Below are 25,574 nucleotides of genomic sequence, written 5' to 3' on the forward strand. Positions count from 1 at the left end.
ACTGATAGGCTGATGCACGAACTCCCGAAACCTGTTACTCATTACCAAGTGGTGAGTTGAGCATTTAATAAATTATGTTGTTGTTTTATTGTATATTCAATTTGTTGTTTTTAATCTTAGCGATATATTTAGTTCTATAAACTGATTTTGCTACAGTTAAATATTACGGTTATAAAATTATGATTAGCCTAAACGCATTTATTGTTAATTCACAGGCTCATAAAATGGTTTCCATCAGTCTTGGATTTTGGGAGAAAACAGTTGTGCTTTTCTCCATCTGCATATTATTCTATTCAACACATGCAGATAGCAAGCCACTGAGGTAAGCACATTAATATTTTTCCAGTTTAGTAAAAAAAAAAAAAAACTTTTTGTTTGTTCGAATGTATAATAATCTTATTTTCTCATCAAACAGCAAAAGGGCTATCAATGAAGTCCAGCTTATGCACAACCTCGGGGTGCATAAACATGTGGAACTGAGGCAAGACTGGCTTCAGATGAAACTGCGGGAAATCCACACGGCCTCAAATAAAAAGGGAGACAAAACAGGACTTGCTTCAGATATTATTCCCAAATTGAAGGATCTAAATACAAGGGAAGCTGAGGATATCATTGCCGTTTTGGAAAGACTTATGAACCCATCGTAAAACTGAATTTGATTGATGTGAACTCAGGGACTGAAGTCAAGCCATTCTGTTCAACCTTTAAAAATTGTATTAGCAATATTTATTTTTTTCTATACATAATTTATTTATATTTTTACGTAGTTTCCATCATTTTTTAGCGGCTAAGCCGTGACAGCTCAAAGCTCATCTATATGTAGGCCTATTTATTCGTTAATATAGGGTAGATATATTAACTGAACCTAGAAAGAAAGTAAACGAGCAGTCGGACCAAATGTTTCTTAACAAAAAATAGAGAAAGTCATTTTTGAGTGTCTTCTATTTGTGATGACAATATGAAATAAACATTTTTTAAAAAACACTGTTCGGTGTTGTGTTAATGTCTCACACGTTCCTTACTTTCTTTAACGTTCTTTAACTTAATTTCTACTTCTGTTTTTATTGTATTTGTGTATTATTTCAATACATCTCTGCATTCTATTTTTGTATCGCGCCTTTTATGGCACTGGCAGCAATGTAAATATTTCAAAAGCAGCGTGTTCGCGCACAGCTGATTGTACATAGTTACGCAAGGTGGTTTCTATGGCGACGTCCCATGTGTTCTCGCGATATTCGGCTTAGTTAACTTATCTCCTTGCTTAGCCATGTAGCATCCTAATATCTGTCAACAGTGTATCCCGTCGTGAATGGCGAAGAACAATCGAAGGAATATTCATGATAGCTAATAATTTCTATCAGAAAGTTCAAGCGTACACCTCGTGGAGAAACTGCTTCAAGCAGAGAGAGAGGTGAGAGACTGTGTGTGTTTGTTTAGCGGTCACTTTTAAACGCTAACTAATAAGCTAACTAGATAGCTTAGTTTATCAGGTTACCTAGGTTGGAGTTAACGTTACTTCATTGTTTTGTAGGCTTTTTGGAAACAACATTTGATACTAGCTCAGCAAATAGTTAAACGAACGCTTGTGAAATTGTACTGCTAACGTTAGTAATAGCATTTCGTAATCGGAACCAGAAGGAACATATGACTTGGAAACAATAACATTATTTATATATAGAATAGTAAAGAAAAAAAAAAGTCCAATTGTAACTGTCCATTAGAAAAACATTCCAGTACAACAAGTAGAATTCTTGTCAACATTACGCTATATCCAATGTGTGTGATAATTCAATTTTGGCAGCACTTTATAATAACTTTAATTAATAAATCATTAACGTTAACAAACATTAGATAATGCTTAACGGATCATTAGTTAATATTCAAATAGCTGAAAACATGAGATAATGTGCTTGTTAATGTTTACTACTAAACGTATTAAACATTACCTAATGATTAACAGATAATTATTTTATGTAAAATGCTTACAATTGTCATTAAACGGTTAATTCATATGATCATTAGATTGGGTGCTGCAAAAATAAACAAATAATTAATAAATGATTTCTTAAGATGTGAAAATACTGTAGCAGAAATCTACAAAGAAGACCAAATATGTGATTAATAATATGCTAACATGAATAGTTTGTGAAGTACTTAAAGTGACTAATAAAGGTAATTTTTTTCACATCATTTGTAAAGTAAAAAGACCGTTGGGTAATATGTAAACTGATGTTTAATGACATTTGTTAGCATTTAAAAGCACATTAACAAACAAACTTGTAATCGTTGTATAGAATTTCTGTTAAAATCATCTAAAGGTTTTTGAACACTGCCTGACCAATTGAATTGAAAGTTTATTGACATTTGTAAGCATTTAATTTTATATTAAATATAATGAATATATTTCGTGCTATGTGTTGCTAATATATTATCTATGATCTGTTATGCATTATGTATTGTTTGTTAATGATTTATGACCGTTATTATGAAATGTCATTTGCATTTTTAATCAAACCACAGTTAAAAGTTATTTTTGCACATAACATCTTGCATAATATTATGCAGTTGGACAGAGTGAAATAATAAATGAAAAGCATCCTAGCAAGTTTTGGCAGTGGATGGAATGAAAACATTGTTTCAATTCTTTTTGCTCTGCCAGGATATGAGAGCTGAAGGCGTATAAGTCCAGTAATATCAACTCTCTTGAGATGGCAGGGCGTTCCATCTCTTATGACAGCCACTCTAGCGATTCAGAAAATTGGGATCAAAGGACGACGTGTCGGTCTAGGATAGTCTGCAGACACTTAAGGTAAGACTGGATAAAAACGGAGATTTCCCAGTCATAGGAGTGTCCACCTGCTGCATGCATTTTCTGTACCTGCATGAACACTGCACATTTCAAATTGAAGAAGTGAAATTTCTTTTACAGTTAAATTAATTGCAGTTCACTCCAAATCCTAAACTCATCATTTATATAGTTTATATATGGGTTTGAGTTGATGATGCTGATTTATCAGCTTTAATCAATCTTCATTTTGAGTAACTGAAAAAAAAAATCTTAAAAAGATAGATTATTAGATTCTGAAATTTTTTTATTGAGTGGACAAGACTTTACCAACATAATTTTCAGTGCACCTTCCAGTCAATAATTGCATAAGATTTGTGCTTTGTTTTAATGCTTGTTTTCAAAATGTGTGCTTTGTTTTAATGGCTTACACCATTTGAATGTTTAAATTTTAACAACAACTTATATATAGTTATGTTATTTAAAAGTATATATAAAAACTTCTATATGTGCAATTTCAATGTTTTTATACATTTATACATTTTATAGTTATGTAGCAATTGACAGTGTTTCCTGTGAAGTTTCCCGCAATTCTAGAGAAATTGTTTCTTTACAAAAATGTTATGTACAAATACAGTATGTACCTAAAACTTTAATTAATTCATGAAATGTGTGTCATGACCTAGCCCTAGTTTATATTTTTAGGGCCCGAGCCCAAAAGGGCGAAGGCCCTATTGTTCTTCTAAGGGTTCTTATTAGGGCCCCCTGGAACACAGTCAAAAATCTTGATGTACTGCGCACACATACTTGCACGTATTCATATGAAACTCGGTACACATATAGATCTCACTGAGCCAATCAACTTTTGTACTCTATGTCTTCGGCTTCACCCAACAGAAAGTGAGATATTTAGGGCAGTCTAAAAAGTGCATGCTCTGGAATTTGAAATACTCCTCCCAGGATTTCCATGGGATTGTCACCAAACTCGGTCAGCATGATCTCAAGACATTGGGGATGCGAAATTGCGAGGGGATTTTTGATATCTCGAACGGTTTGGCCGTGGCAAGGCGACAAAGTTATGGCAAGAAATGAGAAACAGGAAGTGTCTAATAACTGTTGCACACATTGCCTGATTCTGATTAAACTTCACCAGTTTGTTCGTTTTATGATGCCGATTACATAAAGTGACTATTTTGAGTCAAAGTTATAGAGCCGCCAACTGGCAGCAGGAAGTGTGTCATTTTCAAAATGCTGTGAAATCAGCCTCTTAATTTTACTCGATTTTCTTCAAACTTCATCAAAATAATGTCAAAACACGGCCGATGATAAATCAAATGCTGTTGCCATGGCAACGTGTCAAACTTTAAAATTAGGTTCCTGTCTTTTCGAGGCAGATAACATGCTTAGAATTTCATGAAACTCAACACACACATCAATATTAATGATAGTTAGACACTGGCAAAAGGCCATAAATGGGTGTGGAGCAGGCACTCTGTAGCGCCATCTTTTGACAAAAGTTGGGGGTTAGTTTTTCCTAAATTAAACTCATTAGCTACGACCAACAGGAAGCTGGCTATTTTTAAATGTGGATTTTTGGAAAAATCAGGCTGTAAACAAATTCATACTGCTCATAAGAGCAACCAACTGTTCACACCAAACTTTTTTAACATGAAGAGAATATTCTGGTTCTGAAGATGCTAAATTGCGGGCGGATTTGGGATATCTTGAACGGTGTTGATGTGGTGATTTTTTAAAGTGATAGTAAAAAAGATAACCATATTTTTTTTAATATCTTTAAAGTGCAGCATCCAAACTCTTTAAAACTTTTTTTCACATAGAGAACTAGTCACTCTGAGCAAACGCTGTTATTTTCACAAGTATGCAGGCTTCTATGAATTAAAGAAAATTTAAAAAAGAAATCAGAAATCTCCTCTCACTCTGCCTGCCTCTAAGTATGTGTGTGCGTTGAGTGTCAGAGTGAGTGTAGGGGGGACGGGTGAAAGGGAGGGAGGGTGAGAGAGCCATGACACATGCTGTCTTGCAGACCATCTTTGAGGAAGAAATGCACAATGATGTAGTGTAATCTCCATAAATATGTCTGATCTTTGACAGTCTGATCTTTGAGAAAATATAAAGGGTCACTAACTCTTTCATTGTTTGTATTTTGCAGTTTTTTTTTTTACTGAACTGTACCATGAACTTCTCCTATGCAGTCACATAGCAAAAGATTAAGAAAAATACTTTTTAGCATAAGTGTTTTATCTATATTGATAGATATTTATTTTCATAGTGTTATTTATTGAATATAAAATTATAATTAACAATTTCAAGACAAACTTTGACAACAAAACAAACTTTGCTGTTATATGTTCAAAACATCTGAAAATATACCATTTTAAGATGAGTTTTATATATATATATATATATATATATATATATATATATATATATATATATATATATATATATTTATTTATTTATTTTTTTATTTATTTTTTTATTTATTTATTTTTTTTTTGTTAAAAATGTTTGTATGTTCATGTTAATTCACAGTACATAAACTAATGATAAAAGATACAAATTTACATTTTAATAATGTATGAATACTTATTTTAGCTTAATATTAATTAACATTAATAAATGCTATTTAATTATTGTTCATGTTAACTAATATAGTTAATGTTAACAAATGAAACTGGATGGCAAAATTTTATATATTGTGTGTATGTGTCTGTGTGTTGATTTTAAAATGTAACCCTTTCAATTCTGTAAACTTTAAATCCAAACTGGCAGAGGGTTACTGTGAATGCATGTGCCATCTGGGCACCGTTTTCCTAATTGATTCTTAGGTATGTAGCGCTTAAGAGTGATGTCTTATAACAGGAGTCACCAGCAAAGCAATATCCACACACAAATTGTACAGATAGGTAATGATGACATTTAAGCAGAAATGGTGGATGTAATGCAAGCAATAATAACATTTTGTTATCATCATGAATTACATGTTCTTATCATTGTCATCAGAATATAGGGAAAATGTAGCAGTTTTATATTATGGTTCACAGTTGGCATTATCTGAAGACCTTGCAGGGGTTAGGTTTATATCTTCAAATGTGTTGGATTCATCAAAGATCTTTCTAAAAGGCTAGATTTAAACTGGTGCTCGAGTAATATCAAGTTAGCTCAGAATTGGTATCCTGAGGTACAAATAGAAAATCAAAAGGAGAATAATTACCATAGCTGCTGTTCATAACATTTCAGGCAGTCTTGTGCATTTGATCAGATGTAACTAAAGTACAAGGTTATGAGATACATTATATTAATGTTTGGATTAGATAAAGCAGTCCTGCATAAATACAACTTCTTTTTTATCTTATGTAGCAATGAAAGGTGTAAAGGTAAATATTCTTCATCATCGTAAAATGCCCTTAAAACAAAAAGAAAAAAATACATGCTCAAAGTGCAGAAGCTATGCATAAAAGTTTTATATCATGGTGTTTTAGGAGCATTTAGTAGTGTGCAAAATGATATATTGTAGAAGTATAGCTAATAATAACAAGCAAGAAAAATCCAAACTGGCAGAGGGTTACTGTGAATGCATGTGCCAACTGGGCACCGTTTTCCTGATGCCATTGGGATAGCGACTGCGCAGATGGCGAGGGCCCGTTCATCGCTGCTTGCAGCTTTAATATGATTTTGTGCATCATGCTGCTTGTTTCTGTGTGTATACTGATTTCTATCCACCTTATTCCTCAACGTGGAAGTAGACGTCTGGTTTATTAGGCGCTATAGGGAAATAATGAGAAGGATAACAACGTGCAATAAATGGTGAAACTGTCTGCACTACAAACCAGTGTTCATAATTAAGATAATTAAATATTAAAATAATATGGTAAAACACACCGATGTGCAATATCAAGCAGCAAGCTGTTTTGTACTGCTAAAAATAGCTGGACGCGGATGAGACTGAAAGCCAGACCCATAAAATTTACAAATGGCCATGCCTGCTCTTATGGGAAAAATAAGGTGGATAGGGAACTTTGCATTATGATGGAAGATGATTACATATCTGCTGTGCTTGTATCATGAAAGTCTGTTTATAGTCTATTAGTATACAAAAATTACTGCGATTAACTGTAACCAGTACAGGGTTTCCGCGGGGTCTTAAAAAGTCTTAAAAAGTCTAAAATTTAAAAATCAAAATTTTAGGCCTTAAAAAGTCTTAAATTCGCTGTTCTAGGTCTTAAATAATTTTACACAGGTCTTATTTTTCCGATGTCCATGTAACGCTACTTCTAAAGCTCATTTAAATTCTCTTTTTGTTGTTTCCGTGGTGTTGTAGTTCTTTATTTCACTATTCCAAATATAATTTGCTGTATTTAAACTACAAATGAGACCAACATGCAATAGCCAATCAGCTTTCTGTTATTGGCGCGAGTCTCTCTCAGATTGAACCGCAGAAGTAAAATGGATCTAACTTTTTAGCTATGGGGAAGTCCAAGTTTAGCGATACTTAGCTTGAAAAAACTGAATATAGGGCTTGACTAAGGCCAGTTGCTAACAACTGTAGATCTTTTTTCTCCCTCTGTGGAAGTTACTGCGTCTTCAGACAGAATTGCAGTAGCAGAATACAGGTCAAACTACCTTTTTCTGTATATAATGTTGTCAATAATAATAATAAATATAGGTCGAGCTAGCTGACCGCCAGCCTTCGAGATACTTTTAAAATGTTTTTTTTTTACTTGCCCGACCGAACAAACCGCCTGATTAAAACTGAAGTGACAAAAACAACTAGCGAAGCATCGAAAGGCAAGAAAGATTCATATTTTAATACATTCAACGTAAACAGAAATTGATAATGGATAGTGTATTTCTGGTCTATTTGTGACATACTTTAAAACAAATGAATGTAACAACACTCTAAAGAAACACACTGAGGTAAAAATTTCAAATGTATAGTTTATTTATAACATGATATAGTTCAGTAATATACCAAGTGAGCTTTTTGCTGAAAATTCTCACAATTACAAATGTTACATTAATTTTAGCTCAATAAAAAAGTAGTTAGTCAAGTAGTTACTTACATATTAGACAATATGCAACATTAGCAGAAGCATTCTCCTAGCAACGTTTTGCTATAATTCAGCGTTTTGATCGAATCAGTTGAAATAACTCGCTCATGAAGTGACTTACCGCCACCTGCTGGTAGTTTAGGGTGTTTAAAAGTATGCCTCCACAACATTTCTAATGTATATATTTATAAATCAATAAATGTATTTAAAACATTAATCTCACTTGTAATTTTGCTGTGTAAATTATGTAATCTCACTGCTAACAGCCATTTAGAATTTATTGATAAATTCATAAAATAAATTTCAAAGGTAATGCATACATTTCAAAAGTAAAAAAAAAGGCCTTTATAAAGGTAAATCGAATATGCAGATTTAAGATGTAAAAGCTAATAGAGCACTGATGAAAATTTTGCTTCAGAATTTTTTTTTACATCAGATATTTCTAGTGGTACTTTTATGGGGATATTTTGTGTGGAATAGTATCTGCTGATATGAAAAGTTCACTGTATATCGTAGTAATAAATTTAATTTATGACAGCCATGAAATTGTGTTTACTTTTTTACATTAAACACATTAAATATTACATATATGCATGTAATATAATATCTATTTCCATTACAGGTTTCGGTCTTAAATTTCATATAGGGTGGTATTAAAAAGGTCTTAAAAAGTCTTAAATTTCACTTGTTCATATCTGCAGAAACCCTGCAGTAATGTTTTGTTGATCAGCACTGTTTGACATGGTAATCTTGGTCATTTCAATGCATATCAATTGCATTGACATACATTGATATACATAGATTAATATTGCAGAAATTTTTTTTTTTTTTACAGTTACAATACACGCAAATGTTCAGTGACGGGGTATTGAAAAAGCACTGAAGCAAGTTTTAAATGTTGAATTTCATCAGCTGAACGTTTTCATCACTGTACTTCTATCCCACACACCCCAGCTTTCAAATTATATATGGCCACATCACAAGGCCACTTATGAGCATCTGACGGTGTGTTCACACGGGGCGTCAGCGTCAACGCTTGACGGAAGGCGTGGCTGAAGTTTGGCACTGACGCCCTGGTCATAGCAGCGTCAGCCAATGAAATTAGACAGTTTGCTGCTCTTGAACAGGATGAACGTGATTGGCTGCCGCCTGGCTACTGTATTTGCATAGAGCGATCATGATTGGCTGACGCTTCCGTCGGCGGCGCTTCACTGGCGTTGCTTGCGGCAGAAGTTGAGAATTTTTCAACTTCTACCACGAGCAACGCCAGTGAAGCGCCGCCGACGGATCCACAATTCTTTTCGGCAACGCTGGACGTCACCCATTCAAAGTCAATGGGAAGCGTTGACGCTGACGCCCCGTGTGAACACACCGTGAATGTACAATTTACCCCCCAGCTTAGTTAGAGCTGACTATTGACACTTATGTACTTTTAACCAATGATTCACCAAAGCTTCGCTAGGACCGCCTCCCTCATTTCCATGTTGCACATGAAGAAGTAAAAATAAATAAATGAATAATAAATAAATATATAAACTAAATCTGGAAATAAATACACATGGAAATGAATTGATTTAAAAAAGTCAATAAACATAATATTAATAAATGAATGTGTAAAAAAGTAATATAAAATAATGTAAAACATTCATTAAGTAATAAATGTGGAAAAAGTTAAGAATAAAAGTAAATACAGAAAATAATAAATAAGAAAAAGAAGAAAAAAAGATTAAATAAAAATAAATTAAAAATGATTAAATTTTACTACAAATTAATTATATTTGTTTTATCAAATAATTTATTACTATCTATCTATCTATCTATCTATCTATCTATCTATCTATCTATCTATCTATCTATCTATCTATCTATCTATCTATCTATCTATCTATCTATCTATCTATCTATCAACGAATAAATAAATCTGGAAAAAAGACACATGGGAAATCTTAAAATAAATAAAAGCATAAAAATAAACAAAAATGAATGCCTAAATTTATATAAAAGAATTTGGTAACACTTTACAATAAGGTTCATTAGTTAACATTAGTTAACCACATTAGTTAACATGAACTAATAATGAACTGCACTTATACAGCATTTATTAATCTTTGTTAATGTTAATTTCAACATTTACTAATACATTATTAAAACTTTGTTAACATTAGTTAATGCAATGTGAACTAATATGAACAAACAATGAACAACTGTATTTCCGTTAACTAACGTTAATGAAGATTAGTAAATACAGTAACTAATGTATTGCTCATGGTTAGTTCATGTTAGTTAATACATTAACTAATGTTTAACTAATGAACCTTATTGTAAAGTGTTACCAAGAATTTTAAAAATAAATTAAAGAGTAACTAAATAAATGTAAAAAATAAATGTATAAATAAATGCATAAAATAATAAATAAGGTTAATAAAAGGTTTCAATTTTACTACAAATGAAATATATTTGTTTCATAAAAGTATTTCCTTTATTTATTATCTATCTAAAACAAATAAATAAATAAATCTGGAAATAAATATAAACGGGAATAAATAAATATACAAATAAATAAATATAAGATAGATAAATGGAAATAAATATGGGTATAAATAAATATACAAATAAATAGATCTATCTATCTATCTATCTATCTATCTATCTATCTATCTATCTATCTATCTATCTATCTATCTATCTATCTATCTATCTATCTATCTATCTATCTATCTATCTATCTATCTATCTATCTATCTATCTATCTATCTATCTATCTATCTATCTATCTATCTATCTATCGTCATGTTTGGTCCTCCATAAATGTACAACTTGTTCGCCTTTGTGTGTCAGCGCCACCTGCTGGCCGTTGAGAAATTAACATCTTGTCAGTGTGTAGTCAGACACAATGGCCATAAAAGCTTTTGTTCATAAATGAAAGAAAAGGTAAAAAACACAGTTTTTTTTAATTAAAGCATTATTTTCATAATTGTATTATTTTATTTCATATCATATATATAAATATAGTCCGTCACAAGCACACCTTTTATTGTCAAGGATAGGTAAAGGTTATACGTGATAGGCTACGCTGATGTCAAACAAATACAGCGATTGATTTCAATTCACAGCAGATTTTTCTTCACCTGTAAATTAGCTTTGTACTACATTCAGAATAGAAGGTCATTCTAAGAAGTCTTGTATAACGCTTTGTGCGGTTGCGGGGAGGTTCAGCGAGTTCATTTTTCCACCGGCATGACTGCCGCGCTGCTTCCCATCACGCCGTCTCTTTCATCAGCCTATTGTGTTATCGTGCATGAGCGAATCTACAGTATCAGGAGATGTTATGAGGGTCGGCCTACGTCATCAAGGCAGCCTCCGCGTGCCACTTAGCGGAAAAAGCGGCCAGCCATTCATGCTCGGGCGCGCGTCTCCGTCAGGTTACTATGCTACAGTTCTACAGTGCGTCGCGCCGATGCTACCTGAGGGCGTCCTTTCTTCCCAAACGTCAGCATTCGGAGGCTGTGTTCGCAGCGAACAAGTTACACCGGAGTGCTCGCATTATGCTGAAGTTTGAAAGTAATGCCCGAGGATGCTGCTAAGTCGCCTGGCAAGCCCTCGTTGTGCGAAGGAGCGCGCGTCCTTTGTGCGTTCATTCATCAGCTGCTGCCCTGCTGCTTTGTTTTAAAGACAGGCGGGTACGTACACGCGCTTCACTGTGTGAATGAGTCTTGAAGAAGGGTGTTTTGCTTGAGAAAGTCCTGAAGATATAAGAAAACGCTTAATAAGTTTTATTACCGATGCAGTTTACTCATTAAATATTCTATCGTTTAGAAATGAGTTGTATGCGTCATTTGAACGCGTATCTGCAGGCAGTGCGCTTGAGGGACGCATTGTCTTGCTGTTTAACATTAGAGGAGCAGTGTCAGCAGTCTACTGAATTATTGATGCTACTTTCTCTGTAAGTAACAGAACGGATTGTGCGCCCTTATAGTTACTTAGAACGAAAGTCAAGTTAAAAATGCACTTGTCTTTTTGTCTAGTCGTGATGATTGACATGCAGAACAGAGCTTCAAGCAGCTTGTCTTGTCAAGAGTCTGATCTTGTCCCCTGAGGGGTCCGGAGACACCACAGACATGCCATCATTTCAGTTCGTTGTGGGCTACTTCTGCCTGGCACATTTCTGGGCTGATGCAATAGAGAAGCAAAACATGATCTTGACTTGTAATTACATAGGAGTCGTGCATGTGATTGGCAGTGGATCTGGGAAATGATCTGTACTGGGAAGCTGAATGAGGCCGTCCTGCGTGCTGAATGAATTTCTGTGAGCTGCTTAGGGAGTCATCAGACTGCTCAGATGGTACTTAAAGGCTGCAGCTGAAGTTCAGGTTTCACATTGCATTTATGGCTGGGATGTTTGGCAGCTAAAATATCAATCAGAGCAAGAGCGAGGAAGTGGCCGAGAAGTGTTAATACATAGGTTTGCATAGTTTTTTTTTTTTAACAACTGAGACAGATTATTTTTGTGTATTTTAAAGTTCTGTAAAAATATTCAGTACCATTATTTTAACAATTTATTTTGTTTTACACTATTATGCAACATACTGCATTGCATTATATTTAGTTGTTTTAATGCTAATCATTCTGTTTTACAAAATTAAATAATATTTAAAGTATAGCAATAAAACATTAGGTAGTTTATATCTAAAATAATTTACTATTGTTTATAATTTTATATTATGTAAATATTAGTATAATATTTTGCAATCGTAATAATTATAACTATCATAAATAATAATTAATAATAATAATAGCAATAATACTAGTAGTAATAATAAACTACTACTAATTATTCTTAATATTATTGTATTATAAGTTGTTTTATTTTAATTATTTATTATGTTTTACACAATTAAATAACCTTTAGAGTGTATATATATATATATATATATATATATATATATATATATATAATAAAAAAAATCAATAATAATATTTTGTAGTTATCATTTTTATGGTTTAATTTTATGGTTAAGCCATTCTATTATTTTATATACTACGTTGTATTATAAGTCGTTTTATTTATTTATTTCATAATGAAATTAAATTTAGAGTATATTTTATTTATTATATATACATTTTAATTGTTTCAATATTAGTATTAATAATATGTCATTATTTTTATGATTTAATTAATACTATAATAATAATAATAATACATATTATTATTATAGTAATAATAATTATTATTCTTATTATTATTTAAGCTGTTGTAGTATTTTATATGCTACATTGTATTATAAGTTGTTTATGTTTTTATGTTTTACACAATGAAATAATATTTAGTGTTTTTTATATATTATATATAATTTTAAATTGTTCCAATGTTAGTATTAATAATATTTTGTAATTATCATTTTATGGTTTAATTTATACTATAATAAGGATAGTAATAATAACTATTATTCTTAATATTATTCAAGCCATTATATTATTTTATATTCTACATTTGTATTAAGTTATTTTATTTCAATTATTTATTTTATTATGTTTATTTTTATATATTATATATAATTTTCAATTGTTCCAGTATTAGTATAAATAATATTCTGCAATTATCATTTTATGATTTGATTGATTCTATAATAATAATATCTATTATTCTTAATATTATTTAAGCCGTGATTTTATATACTATGTTGTATTATAAGTTGTTTTATTGTAATTATTTATTTAATTTTTTTTAAATAATGAAATAACATTTAGAGTTTATTTTATATATTATTTAAAATTGTTCCAATATTAGTATTAATAATGTTTTTTAATGATTTTTATAAATTGATTGCATATTATTTAAACTATTTAATCTAGTAAATTATTTTAAGCATTGTTTTGTAAACTGTTAATCATAAAAAGTCTCTCTTTATTTTTTATTTGAGATTAAATGGTTATCAATAATTATGCAAACAATACATAAAACAAATGACTTAATCTGTCAACACCTTTGTTTCCTATCAAACACACAGCATGTAATGACTCCTTAGAGACCCACCACCGGGTGCCATCTGTCGGAAATTTCTAGATTAAATAGTAAAGTGTTAGTATCTGTAAAAAAGGCAAATCTATGTCTGATAGGGACTGTAAAGTTCACAATAGTCTTTGCCCTCCATTCCATTTTTTCACTTGCAAAGAAGTTTTAGGTTTCCCTGTGTAAAACTCTGCATCAGGTGGTAAAACTCGTAACAAAACAGATGCAGCACAACTTATTGAATTTGTAGCTGCTATTGAGTATGGCATTGCCGTGGGCTCTGGTCACGCTCTGGTTGGTTAATGGGGTCACAAAGCTTTTTGGCTGGTGCAGTCATGAGAGTCGAAATAAATCGAGGGGTCCATATTGGGCGGCACTTTCGCCGGGATAAAACAAGCCCTATTTCCAGCCTATTCATCATTTATTCAAACAGAATATTCTGCCTGTGCACGCTTCGATGGACCCTTTATGTTTTTTCACTGCATTGGGAAGAAAAAGCTGTACTGGCTCCATATGAAGACCACAAAGACAGAGTTTTTAACTGTGTTTTCTGCTTTGGTCTATGCTGCACTCCAGTCTCCTTGCTTCAAGGGCGTCTGTTTTGTAATGATCCTGTTTCAGCCCCCCTGGGGAATGAAGAAAAAATGAACAGCACCTGGTCTGGGCATAGGCAGTCTGGAGGCTTTAAATGATGTCTGGGTTTAAAAAGGATTTATTTTTATTTTGTAGCTTTATATATTTATTATTATTACTATCAGGGTTGTTATAGGTAATTAAAACTGGAAGTAGTTTGTTACTTTAAATGTTAAAAAACCTTAAACTTATTTAAGTTCAAGGGAACATTTCTCATTTTCATTTAGATTAAAGTTTTTAATTAAAACTAAAATGAAAGATAATAAAAAAAAAACATACAGAAATATAAAAAAGCTATAATAAAAATATATAAAAATGACTAACTAAAACTTTAACAAATTAAAATAAAATAAATGATTCAATAAAATTCAATTATATTACTAAAAATGCTTTTTGTCAGCACAATTTATGTTCTAAATACAAAAAAAAAAAAAAAAAAAAAACAGGGCTAGTTTCATGAATATTATTATTTCTCTCTCTGGGTTTATTTCAGATTTTTTTTTTGTCCTGGATTTCTAAATTAAATTATAAGAAGTATTGAATTTTTAATATAGGCCTTCGCATGAAAGGATTAGGTTAAAATTAAACCCCAGTCACTTTTTCTCACAGGCGCAGCACATAAAAATAAAAACAAATGAGAATGAATCATCTGTGATTACACGGGTCAATACAGAGGCTTGTTGACAGATAAGGCTGTAAAGTGAACCTGCGCTGCTGTCCTTTTGTTCCCTGCAGCGGGTTTGCAGGAAACAGTGAGAAATTGCGCTTTGCTGTCATCACACTTCCTGCACTCAGCATCTCTTTTAGAGCCCTGAGTTCATGTAAGTTTATTGTAGGCGCTCTGCGAGTTCCTCACGTTGCGGGGATGCACTCTGACCAGCCCTCCCTCACTAGTCGAATGCTCACGTGTGTGTCTGACTGTGTGTTGGCTTTTCCCAGCAGTGGTCAGCCGTGTGGAGCTCAGCTGGAGGGTGAGCTGGTGACAATGAGCCTGCATGGAGCCAGCGGAGGAGGAGGAGGAACACTGGATCATTCTAGGGAGAGACGGCGCTCTGGCGATCGCTCCAGGGATTCTTCACACGAGAGAGGTGAAGGACAGCTGACCCCCTGCATCAGGAACGTCACCTCACCCATACGCCAGCACCTCAGCGGTAAGGTTTGGGTTGCTCACTCTGTATCATTTAAAATTCTCTCAAGTCTTTTAATATACATCTCACATATATTATTTTAATATTAATCATACACTACCAGTCAAGAGGTTTTGAACAGTAAGATTTTTAATGTTTTTTTTTTTTTAAGTCTTTTTTGCTCACCAAGCCTGCATTTATTTGATCCAAAGTATAATAGCAAAAACAGTGACATTTATAATAACTCTTTTCTATTTGAATATATTTTAAAATGTAATTTATTCCTGTGATCAAAGCAAAATTTTTAGCATCATTGCTCTAGTCACATGATCCTTCAGAAATCATTCTAATATGCTGATTTGCTGTTCAAGAAACATTTATTAATATTATTATTATTTAAAACAGTTAAGTACTTTTTTTTTATTCTTTGATGAATGGAAAGATACAAAGATCAGCATTAATCTGAATTAAAAAGTTTTTGTAACATACACCATACCATTCGAAAGCTTGGAGTCAGTATCTTTTTTTGGGGGGGAAAGAAGTTATATTAATTCATAATTTTATTCAGCAAGGATGCTTTAAATTAAAGGTGATAATAAAGACATTTATAAAGTTACAAAAGATTTCTATTTTAGGTAAATGCTGTTCATCTGAACTTTCTATTCATTAAAGAAACCTGAAAAAATATACTCAGCTGTTTTCAACAAAATAATAGTAATGTTTTTTAAGCAGCAAATCAGCATATTAGAATGATTTTTTGAAGGATCATGTGACACTGAAGACTGTAATAATGATGCTAAAATTCAGCTTTGAACAGGAATATTACAATATTATAGGAATATGTATAACATTACATTTTAAAATGTATTCAAATAGAAATCAGTTATTTTAAACTGGAAAAATATTTCAAAATTGTACTGTTTTTGCTGTACTTTGGATCAAATAAATGCAGGCTTGGTGAGTAGAAAAGACTTTAAGCATTAAAACATTAAAAGTCTTACTGTTCAAAACCTTTTGACTGGTAGTGTATATTAATTAGTTGTATTTATATAATTATATAGCATGATATAATACATATTAAATTACTATCATGAATTCTTTACAGATAACATTTATTATATATGCAGTTATTGTATTATATGTATAATAATAAAATATTTATTTATTTATAAAAAGGTTTATGGTCAGTCAGACTTTTTCGATGTTTCTGATCAGTGTACTTGATCAAATCAGTAATGTTGTGAAATATTATTACATTTTAAAATAACCGTTTTCTATTTCAATGTAATTTATTCCTGTGATGGCAAAGCTGAATTTTTAGCAGTTTAGTCTAAAGTGTCACATCATTTTTCAAAAATCGGTCTAATATGCTGATTTGGCATGCATAAAAAAATCGTAGTATTATTAATGTTGAAAATAGTTGTACTGCTTAATATTTTTGTAGAATTTTTTTTTTTGGGAGATTCCTTGATGAACAAAGTTCAGAAGAACAGAATGTAACTAATTTTATTTGAAGGGATAGTTCACACAAAAATGTAGTCTGTCATTAATTACTCACCCTCATGTCATTCCAAACCCATAAGACCTTTATTTATCTTCAGAACACAAATTATGAATTTTTTGATGAAATCCGAGAGCTTTATACAACAATGGGTCCTGCGTCAGCAGCATCACACACATGCATTGTGATAATTTTGTGAATATGCATCGAAGACTGACACAGAAGAGAAGAAATTGTTGACTAAAGGTGTAATTTTAGTTTTCTTCGCACACAAAGTATTCACAAAGCTTCGTAAAATTGCCACTGATGTCACATTTTTACAATTTTCCTTACAACCTTTCTGAGGCTTGAACTTGTTGGTTGCGTTGCCGTCTATGGAGGGTCAGAAAGCTCTCTGATTTCATCAAAAATATCTTAATTTGTGTTCCGAAGATGAACGAAGGGTCTTGGTTTGATACAACATGAGGGTCAATTATTAATGACAGAATTTAAATTTTTGTGTGAGCCATCTACATATGCAAGCTGCAACTTTGCTTCACTTGACACCTGTCTAACTTCCATGTTGATTCCTCAGACCGTGAACGGGATTCAGGCTGCTCATCGCGCTCCACGAGTCCCAGGCCTCAGAAAGCATGCACCTCCAGCCTGTTCTATGGCGACCCTCATGGCAAAACCCACAGCTCCGACATGATCTACGTGTGCGAAAACGTCAAGGAGGGCCCTCGCAGTTTGAGGACTGCCGAGAGAGTCACTCTGATTGTGGACAACACCCGTTTTGTGGTCGACCCATCCATCTTCACTGCCCAACCCAACACCATGCTCGGCAGGTAGGATTCATTATGGCTTCAACAGAATCATTTGCTTTGTCATATCGTGTCAGTGTTTTAATAAATAATTGGTGGGTGTTGTCTCGAAGGATGTTCGGATCTGGACGGGAACACAACTTCACGCGTCCTAATGAAAAGGGAGAGTATGAGGTTGCTGAGGGAATCAGCTCCACCGTGTTCAGAGCCATTTTGGTGAGTGCACAATGCTTTAAAAGCTTTATTGAGGTTTTAAATATCTCTTTGGCCTAGTGCACCGCATATTGATTAAGTGACGGATTGGACTGCAGTATCAAAATTCACATGACTTCAGCACAAAGTGTACTTTTGTTAAAGCCCATTGCAGATGCGTTTCACATAGAAAAATGGCAACTCAGCAGAACGTTTTCCCCACTGTCTGGTTTATATGGTTTCCTTTATTATCTTCAGAGTCAGTGCCATCATGTTTTGTCTTCTATTCCTGCCTGATCACATTACTGACCTTGAAATCAGTTAATGTTTAATAAAAAGGATAGCCCGGATCCTGGATGATTAATGGGTTTGCAGGGCTTTTATATTATGAATGTGGAAATTTTTACATTTTCAAGATACACTGAAAATGTGAAGTTGTCTGGAGAAGAATGTATTTTCACCAAAAATGCTTAGATGGGTCATTCAGACACGCAATGTTGTTTATTATGCACATACTAAATCGCACATGTTTTTTTTTGCCTCTGTGCTTCAACATATGAGTACATGAATACAATCTCAAGAACTGCTCTGAGAGTCATTGCATGAGATTTTTAGTTTCTTTTTACAAAAACTATTGTCTTATCATATGCAAACAGATACTTAAAGGTTTTCACAGCAACCTGAAATGGAATTCAGAAAATTCATGGAAGACACAGAATTTGGTAAATATAAAACTGAATTAGTAACAAAAATAAACATATTTCTTAAAACCTTGAAAAATTAATACATTTCTTTTGAATTTTCATGATTTCAATTAACTAGACATGCTAAAATGTATATACACAACACAGTATTTCTAAATAAATAAAATAATATTTTTTATAAAATCATTTAGAGATTTATTGACACCTTTAAAAATGGAATCCAAAATATTAATTGAAAACACAGAATTTGGTAAATATAAAACTGAATTGGACACTTTTTTTTATTTCATATTTATTTAAGTTTTTGTTAAACTTTTAATAAATTGCTTTTAAATTGTGTACATTTCATGATTTTAAGTAACTAGACATGCTAAATACACCACACAGTATTTCTGAATAAATAAATAAAATAATATTTTTTTATAAAATCAGTTTAATCTATTTTTTATAAAATCAATTAGCGATTTATTGACACCATTAAAAATGGAATCCAAAAAATTAATTGAAAACAGAATTTGGTAAATATAAAACTTAATTACAGAAAAAAATAAATGTATTTCATAAGGCCTTAACATTTTTTTTTGTTAAACTTTAAAAAAAAATTGCTTTTAAATTGTGTACATTTCCTGATTTTAATTAACTAGACATGCTAAAAATGTAAATACACAACACAGTATTTCTGAATAAATAAATAAAATAATAATACATATTTTTAATAAAACCAATTCAATCTTTTTCATATATATAAAATCAATTAATTTGTATTTTAATGAAACCATTCAAATGGAATCCAGAAAATTAATGGAGAACACAGAATTTGGTAAATATAAAACTGAATTAGAGAAAGAAAAAAAACATTTCATAAGGCCTTAAATGAGTTAAACTTTTAATAAATTGCGCACATTTCATGATTTTAATCAACTGTGTCGTAAATACACAACACAGTATTTCTGAAAAAAAAAAAAATAAAATAATAATAAATATTTTAATAAAATCAATTCAATGTTTTTTTTTATAGAAATCTATTAATTAGTGTTTTAATGAAACCATTAAAATGGAATCCAAAAAAAAAAAAAAAATTAATGGAGAGAACAGAATTTGGTAAATATAAAATTGAATTAGAGAAAAAAAAAATTTCTTAAAAATGAAAAATATTTTTGTTAAACTTTTAATAAATTGCTCTTAAATTGTGTACATTTCATGATTTCAATTAACTAGACATGCTTTTTGAAGTGGATTTCATATGGCCATGTATTAGAGGGAAAAAAAGTGTATACATAAATATTACATTTTATATATTTATTATTCTTTTAATTTACATTTTGTATACCACAGTGCTTAATCTGAAACAGTTTTTTTGTCACAACTTAAAACAATATGGCATTGAACGGGTTAAGCTTCTAGCGTGAGGCTCAGCTCAGTGGAAAAATCAGGACAGCACACATTAGACAGCACTACAGAAATAACAGCCATATTGAACCTTTCTCTTTTTTTCAGTGAAGTGTTTTGTTGAGCGTCTTCATGCTGTCTGTATGCTGAGCTCTTTCCACGTTTGGCTGGCTTTAAATGGATCAGTGCTTGTGAAGAGTAGGAAAAGCAGGGGGTGTGTGTGTGTATCTGGCATCGGAGCCATTTGCTTCTCTTTGGAATAAGTGCTGCTTCAGTAATGGCCGCCTGTTTGTTTTTCCTCCGCGTCTCTCCCTTTTAACCGGCAGGATTACTACAAATCAGGGATAATCCGCTGCCCTGATGGGATCTCCATCCCGGAGCTGAGAGAGGCATGTGACTACCTTTGCATCGCCTTCGACTACAGCACCATCAAGTGCAGAGACCTCAGTGAGTATCCATTAACATGACAAATGCCCTAAACGGATTCGTCTTTTGGTGCCAGAAAATGCTCTGATTGTCGCGGCAATGGCGGAACTACACGGTATTCAGCGTGTTTTGGATGGCTGAGGATGGTAAATGCGAGAGAGCAGAAGTAGGTCAGTGCCGTATCTGATGTGATCGTCAGATATGGGTCACTGGACGCTGTTGGCGTGACCTGTTTACATTGCAAGCGTTCACGTTATGGCTTTTTTAGTTTAAAGAACCATGTATATGTCACGATATGGCTGGATTGAATCAGCTGCCGAATCGGAATGAGCTGATTTGAATGACGCTCTGGCTCTGTCGGCTGCAGGTGCACTCATGCATGAGCTGTCTAATGATGGTGCTCGGCGGCAGTTTGAGTTTTATCTGGAGGAGATGGTGCTGCCTCTGATGGTGGCCAGCGCTCAGAGCGGAGAGAGGGAGTGTCATGTGGTGGTGCTGACCGATGACGACGTGGTGGACTGGGATGAGGAGTATCCGCCGCAGATGGGAGAGGAATACTCACAGAGTCAGTACTTCACCTGCACCTCAATTACACACTGTTTTTTATGTCAATCACAGTGCTAATGCATTATGGGTCATTTCTCATGAGGGTTCGAAGAATTGATTGTGGTCATTAGTGGTGTGTGCATGTGGTTTTTGAACACCTTATTGCTACAAACAGGAATGATACCTCAAATCATGCAGCTTGTTTTGACCTTGTAAATGATAATATGGGTGAGCACATAGCAATACACTAACATAAGTACGATTTTTGTTTTGTCTTTGTGTCTGACTTGCAGTTATATACAGCACAAAACTATACCGCTTTTTCAAATACATTGAAAACCGCGATGTTGCCAAGTCGGTTCTGAAGGAGAGAGGACTGAAGAAGATTCGATTAGGCATTGAAGGTAAGAGACTTTAACTTGGCTGCTTTCAGATCAACCTGATGTCAAATTAGCTTATTCACACAAAATTTTAAATTCTGTTTTTAACTACTCACCTTCATGTTGTTTCAACCTTGTAAGACCTTTGTTGATCTTTGGCACATAAATTAAGATGTTTTTGATGAAATCCGAGAGCTTTCTGACACTGCATAGTCCATGTGACAGTGGTTCAACTAAAATTTAATGAAGATATGAGAATACTTTTTGTGTGCAAAGAAAACAAAAATAACTTTATTCAACAACGTACAGCGTGCATCATTTTCTGCTTGGAAACAACGCAGTACCATACATATGCGTCATGATACTCTTGTTTAGGGCTGTCATTAACGTTTATTTTTGTAATCGAGTAATCTGTCAATTATTCTGGCAATTAATCGAGTAATCGAATAATCAAAATTTGTTTGTGGTATTAAAAATAGACCTAAGAGAACAATAACTTAAAATACATTTACACTGCCGCTTAAGTTTGGGATCAGTAAGATTTTCAGTATTTAGTGTCACAGTGATTCTTCAAAAATCATTCTAATATGCTGATTAATTACTGTTATTATCGATGTTGGAAACAGTTGTGCTGCTTAATATTTTTTTGGAACCTGTGATTCTATATTTTAGGATGCTTGATTAATAAAAGGTAAAAAAACCAACAGCATTTATTCTTTTTATTAAGTTTCTAATATAAGTCTTTGCTATCACGTCCTTGCTGAATAAAAGTATTAATTTCTTTCAAAAAAAAATGAATGAATGAACGTTTACTGACCCCAGACTTTTAGATGGTAGTTTATATTGTTACAAAAGATTTCTATTTTAAATGAACACTGTTCTTTTCAACTTTTAATTTGTTAAAGAATCCTGAGGAAAAAAAAAAAATCACAGGTATACACACAATCACAAAATATTAAGCAGCAAAACTGTTTTCAGTATTGATAATAGCATATTTGAACGATTTCTGAAAGATCATGTGACACTGAAGACCAGAGTAATGATACTGAAAATTCAGCTTTGTATCACAGGAATGAAATATATTCACATACATTCACAAAACAGTTAATAACATTTTACAATATTAGTTTTTTTTTTTTTTTATCAAATAAATGCAGCCTTGATGAGCATAAGAAACATCTCTAAAAAACATTAAAAATCCCACTGATCCCAAACTTTGAGCAGCAGTGTATCTAATCCTGGACCACAAAACCAGTCATAAGTAGCAATAGCCAAAAATGCATTGTATTGGTCAAAATTGTACATCTTTCTTTTATGCCAAAAATCATTAGGATATTAAGTAAAGATCATGTTTCATGAAGATATTTGGTAACTTCATTTACACAACTTTAAAAGTGATTTTCTCAATATTTAGATTTTTTGCACCCTCAGATTCCTGATTTTCAAATAGTTGTATCTCTGCCAAATATTGTCCTATCCTAACAAACCATACATCAAGTTGCATCAGTTGTGGTCCTAGATGAACGATATAATAAACCATAACTCACAGCAGTATGCAGAAACGGCGTTTGATATCATGCAGCCTTGAAAAAACGGTCTAATAGTGCGTTTTTTGGATTCTCGTTCGTGGAAAGAGTCACATTGGTATTTTGACGGTTACTCGATACAGGTCAAATGCAATCAAAAGTTTTTTTTTTTTTTAAATCAAGTACTTAAATCGAGGAATCATGACTCTTGTTAACGCGCGTCAAAGACTGACATGCAAGAATAGAAGTGGTTGAAAAAGTTGCTATTTTTGTTTTTTTTTTGCATACAAAAAGTATTCTTGTAGCTTCATGAAATTATGGTTGAACCACTGATGTCACCTGGACTATTGTAACAACATCCATACTACCTTTCTGGGCCTTGAAAATGTCAGTTGGGTTGCAACTGGGTCTTATACAGGGTCAGAAAGCTCTCGGATTTCATCTTAATTTGTGTTATGAAGATGAACAAAGGATGACTTTGGAACAACAAAAGGGTAAGTAATTAATGACAGATTTGTCGCTTTTTGGTGAACTATCCCTACAAGAATAATAAACCATAATCAGCCATAATGTCATTTCATAATGGAAGATATTTTGAAGAATGTTGGTAATCTAACAGTTTTGGTTCCTATTGACTTCCATTGTGTGGCCAAATAGTACAATGGAAGTCGATGGGAATTCAAAAGTCATACAGGTTTGGAACAACATGAATGTGAATAAATAATGACAGAATTTCCATTTGTCCCTAGGGTACCCGACCTACAAAGAGAAGGTAAAGAAGCGACCCGGCGGGCGTCCTGAGGTCATTTACAACTACGTTCAACGGCCCTTCATCCGCATGTCCTGGGAAAAAGAGGAAGGCAAAAGCCGACACGTGGACTTCCAGTGCGTGAAAAGCAAGTCCATCACAAACCTGGCTGCAGCCGCCGCAGACATCCCTCAGGACCAGCTCGTGGTGATGCACCCCGGGCCTCAGGTGGACGAACTCGACATTCTCCCCAACCACCCTCAGCCCAGTCACCATTACGATCCTGACCCCGACGCCTCGTCCCCGGCAATCTGACCCTCACACACAACATCACCACTGGAGCACTGCAGAGAGAGGCCAGCCAAGTCCTGCTGCCAAGACCGCATTGCCTTTCAAGTCCTCTCCTGCCTTAAGAGTCTCAAAGACGATCGCTGCGGCAGCACATGACCTTTGGACACTTTGCCTTTCTTTCCCACATAGAACTCAACCAAAGGAGGTTTTTTTTATTTCATTAAACACTCAGTTGATAATCACTCCTTTGATTAGTATCTGATTGTACTATGTTGTGGTGCTGTTTAACTTGGCAATAAAACAGAGCACAACCCACTGGAGCACCCTCACAGCAACATAATGTGATAAAATGAGAGTCCCTTCTGGTTTTGACGTGTGAATGGGACGTAACGGAGCACCTGTGGAGCTTCACTGTGATGCATGGCCTCTGAATGAGTACTGAAGTGATGTCACGTTTTTATTGTACTGTACATTTCATTTTGTTGTATTTGTAGCTGCAGTGGGGTGCATCAGGAGAGACGTTTCTCTCGTGCACCGCTGGAGAAATGTTATTTTAATAAACGTTCAAATCAGCATGCTTGGTTTATTAGATTGAGTTCTGAATCTAGAAATTGCTGTAAATCATTTTCATAGAATTTTATAGGTGCATCCAAGGAAGATGTATCGTTTCACCTAAAAATAAAGAAATTTTGCATAAAGACTGTTTAACATGTATTTTTGTAACTATTAAGCACATTTTCCTATCATTGTATTGTCATGAAAATGTCACAATTAAATTAAGTAAATACTTATAAATGTATGTACATAAACATTATATAAAGTTTGGGGTTGATAAAATTGCTGAATGTTTTGTAAAAAAAAGTCTGTTATGCATATCAAAGCTGCATTTCTTTAATCAAATCTACTGTAAGAACAATAATATAGTGAAAAATTGTACAATTTATAATGTTTTCTATTTATATATATATTTAAATGTCATTTATTTCTGTGACAGAAAACCTGAATTTTCAGCATCATTACTCCAGTCTTCAGTGTCACATGATCCTTCAGAATTCATTCTGATATTCACCTTTAAAAAATACTCAAATATTTTTGAACTACAAATTAATTCACAACGGTGCTAACTGATTTTTCAGATCTCAATTGTCAAGCTATAGTGTCCTTCCCCTGACAACACATTCAATTTCTTCAAAGATTTTACCACTGGATGGCAACATAGAACAAAAATATCTCAGCCAAGGACCAATCAAAAGCCAGGAAAAGAGACATCAGCCAAAGCAGGCATGTGAAGAGCTTCGTGAGGAAACATTTCTAGCTATTCTTCAAAAGACATTGATAATCTGTGGCAGCAGCATATCTATTATTTATGCAGATAAAAATGAGTCGCGTATTAAACCGATAATTCACCCACAAATGAAAATTGTGTCAATAATTACTCACC

General features: G+C 33.2%; 1 protein-coding gene across 4 annotated transcripts; it reads left to right on the forward strand.

Moving 5' to 3' along the window:
* The first annotated feature begins 1,269 nt into the window (after positions 1-1,269).
* btbd10a (BTB (POZ) domain containing 10a) lies at positions 1,270-24,831 on the forward strand. Of its 4 annotated transcripts, none has more exons than XM_073832118.1 (9): positions 1,270-1,411; positions 2,660-2,809; positions 15,440-15,651; positions 17,703-17,955; positions 18,045-18,147; positions 20,543-20,663; positions 21,010-21,207; positions 21,482-21,592; positions 23,844-24,831. In XM_073832118.1, exons 2-9 carry the CDS (start codon positions 2,709-2,711, stop codon positions 24,155-24,157), a joined length of 1,413 nt encoding a protein of 470 aa, XP_073688219.1. In that variant the 5' UTR covers positions 1,270-1,411; positions 2,660-2,708; the 3' UTR covers positions 24,158-24,831. The 4 variants fall into 4 exon arrangements, with proteins under 4 accessions (XP_073688219.1, XP_073688220.1, XP_073688217.1 ...); XM_073832119.1 differs by having other exon boundaries at positions 15,443-15,651; XM_073832116.1 differs by lacking the exons at positions 1,270-1,411; positions 2,660-2,809 and adding an exon at positions 11,129-11,537.
* The last annotated feature ends 743 nt before the right edge of the window (positions 24,832-25,574 follow it).

The sequence above is a fragment of the Garra rufa genome, chromosome 25, assembly GCF_049309525.1.
Source record: "Garra rufa chromosome 25, GarRuf1.0, whole genome shotgun sequence".
NCBI lineage: Eukaryota > Metazoa > Chordata > Actinopteri > Cypriniformes > Cyprinidae > Garra > Garra rufa.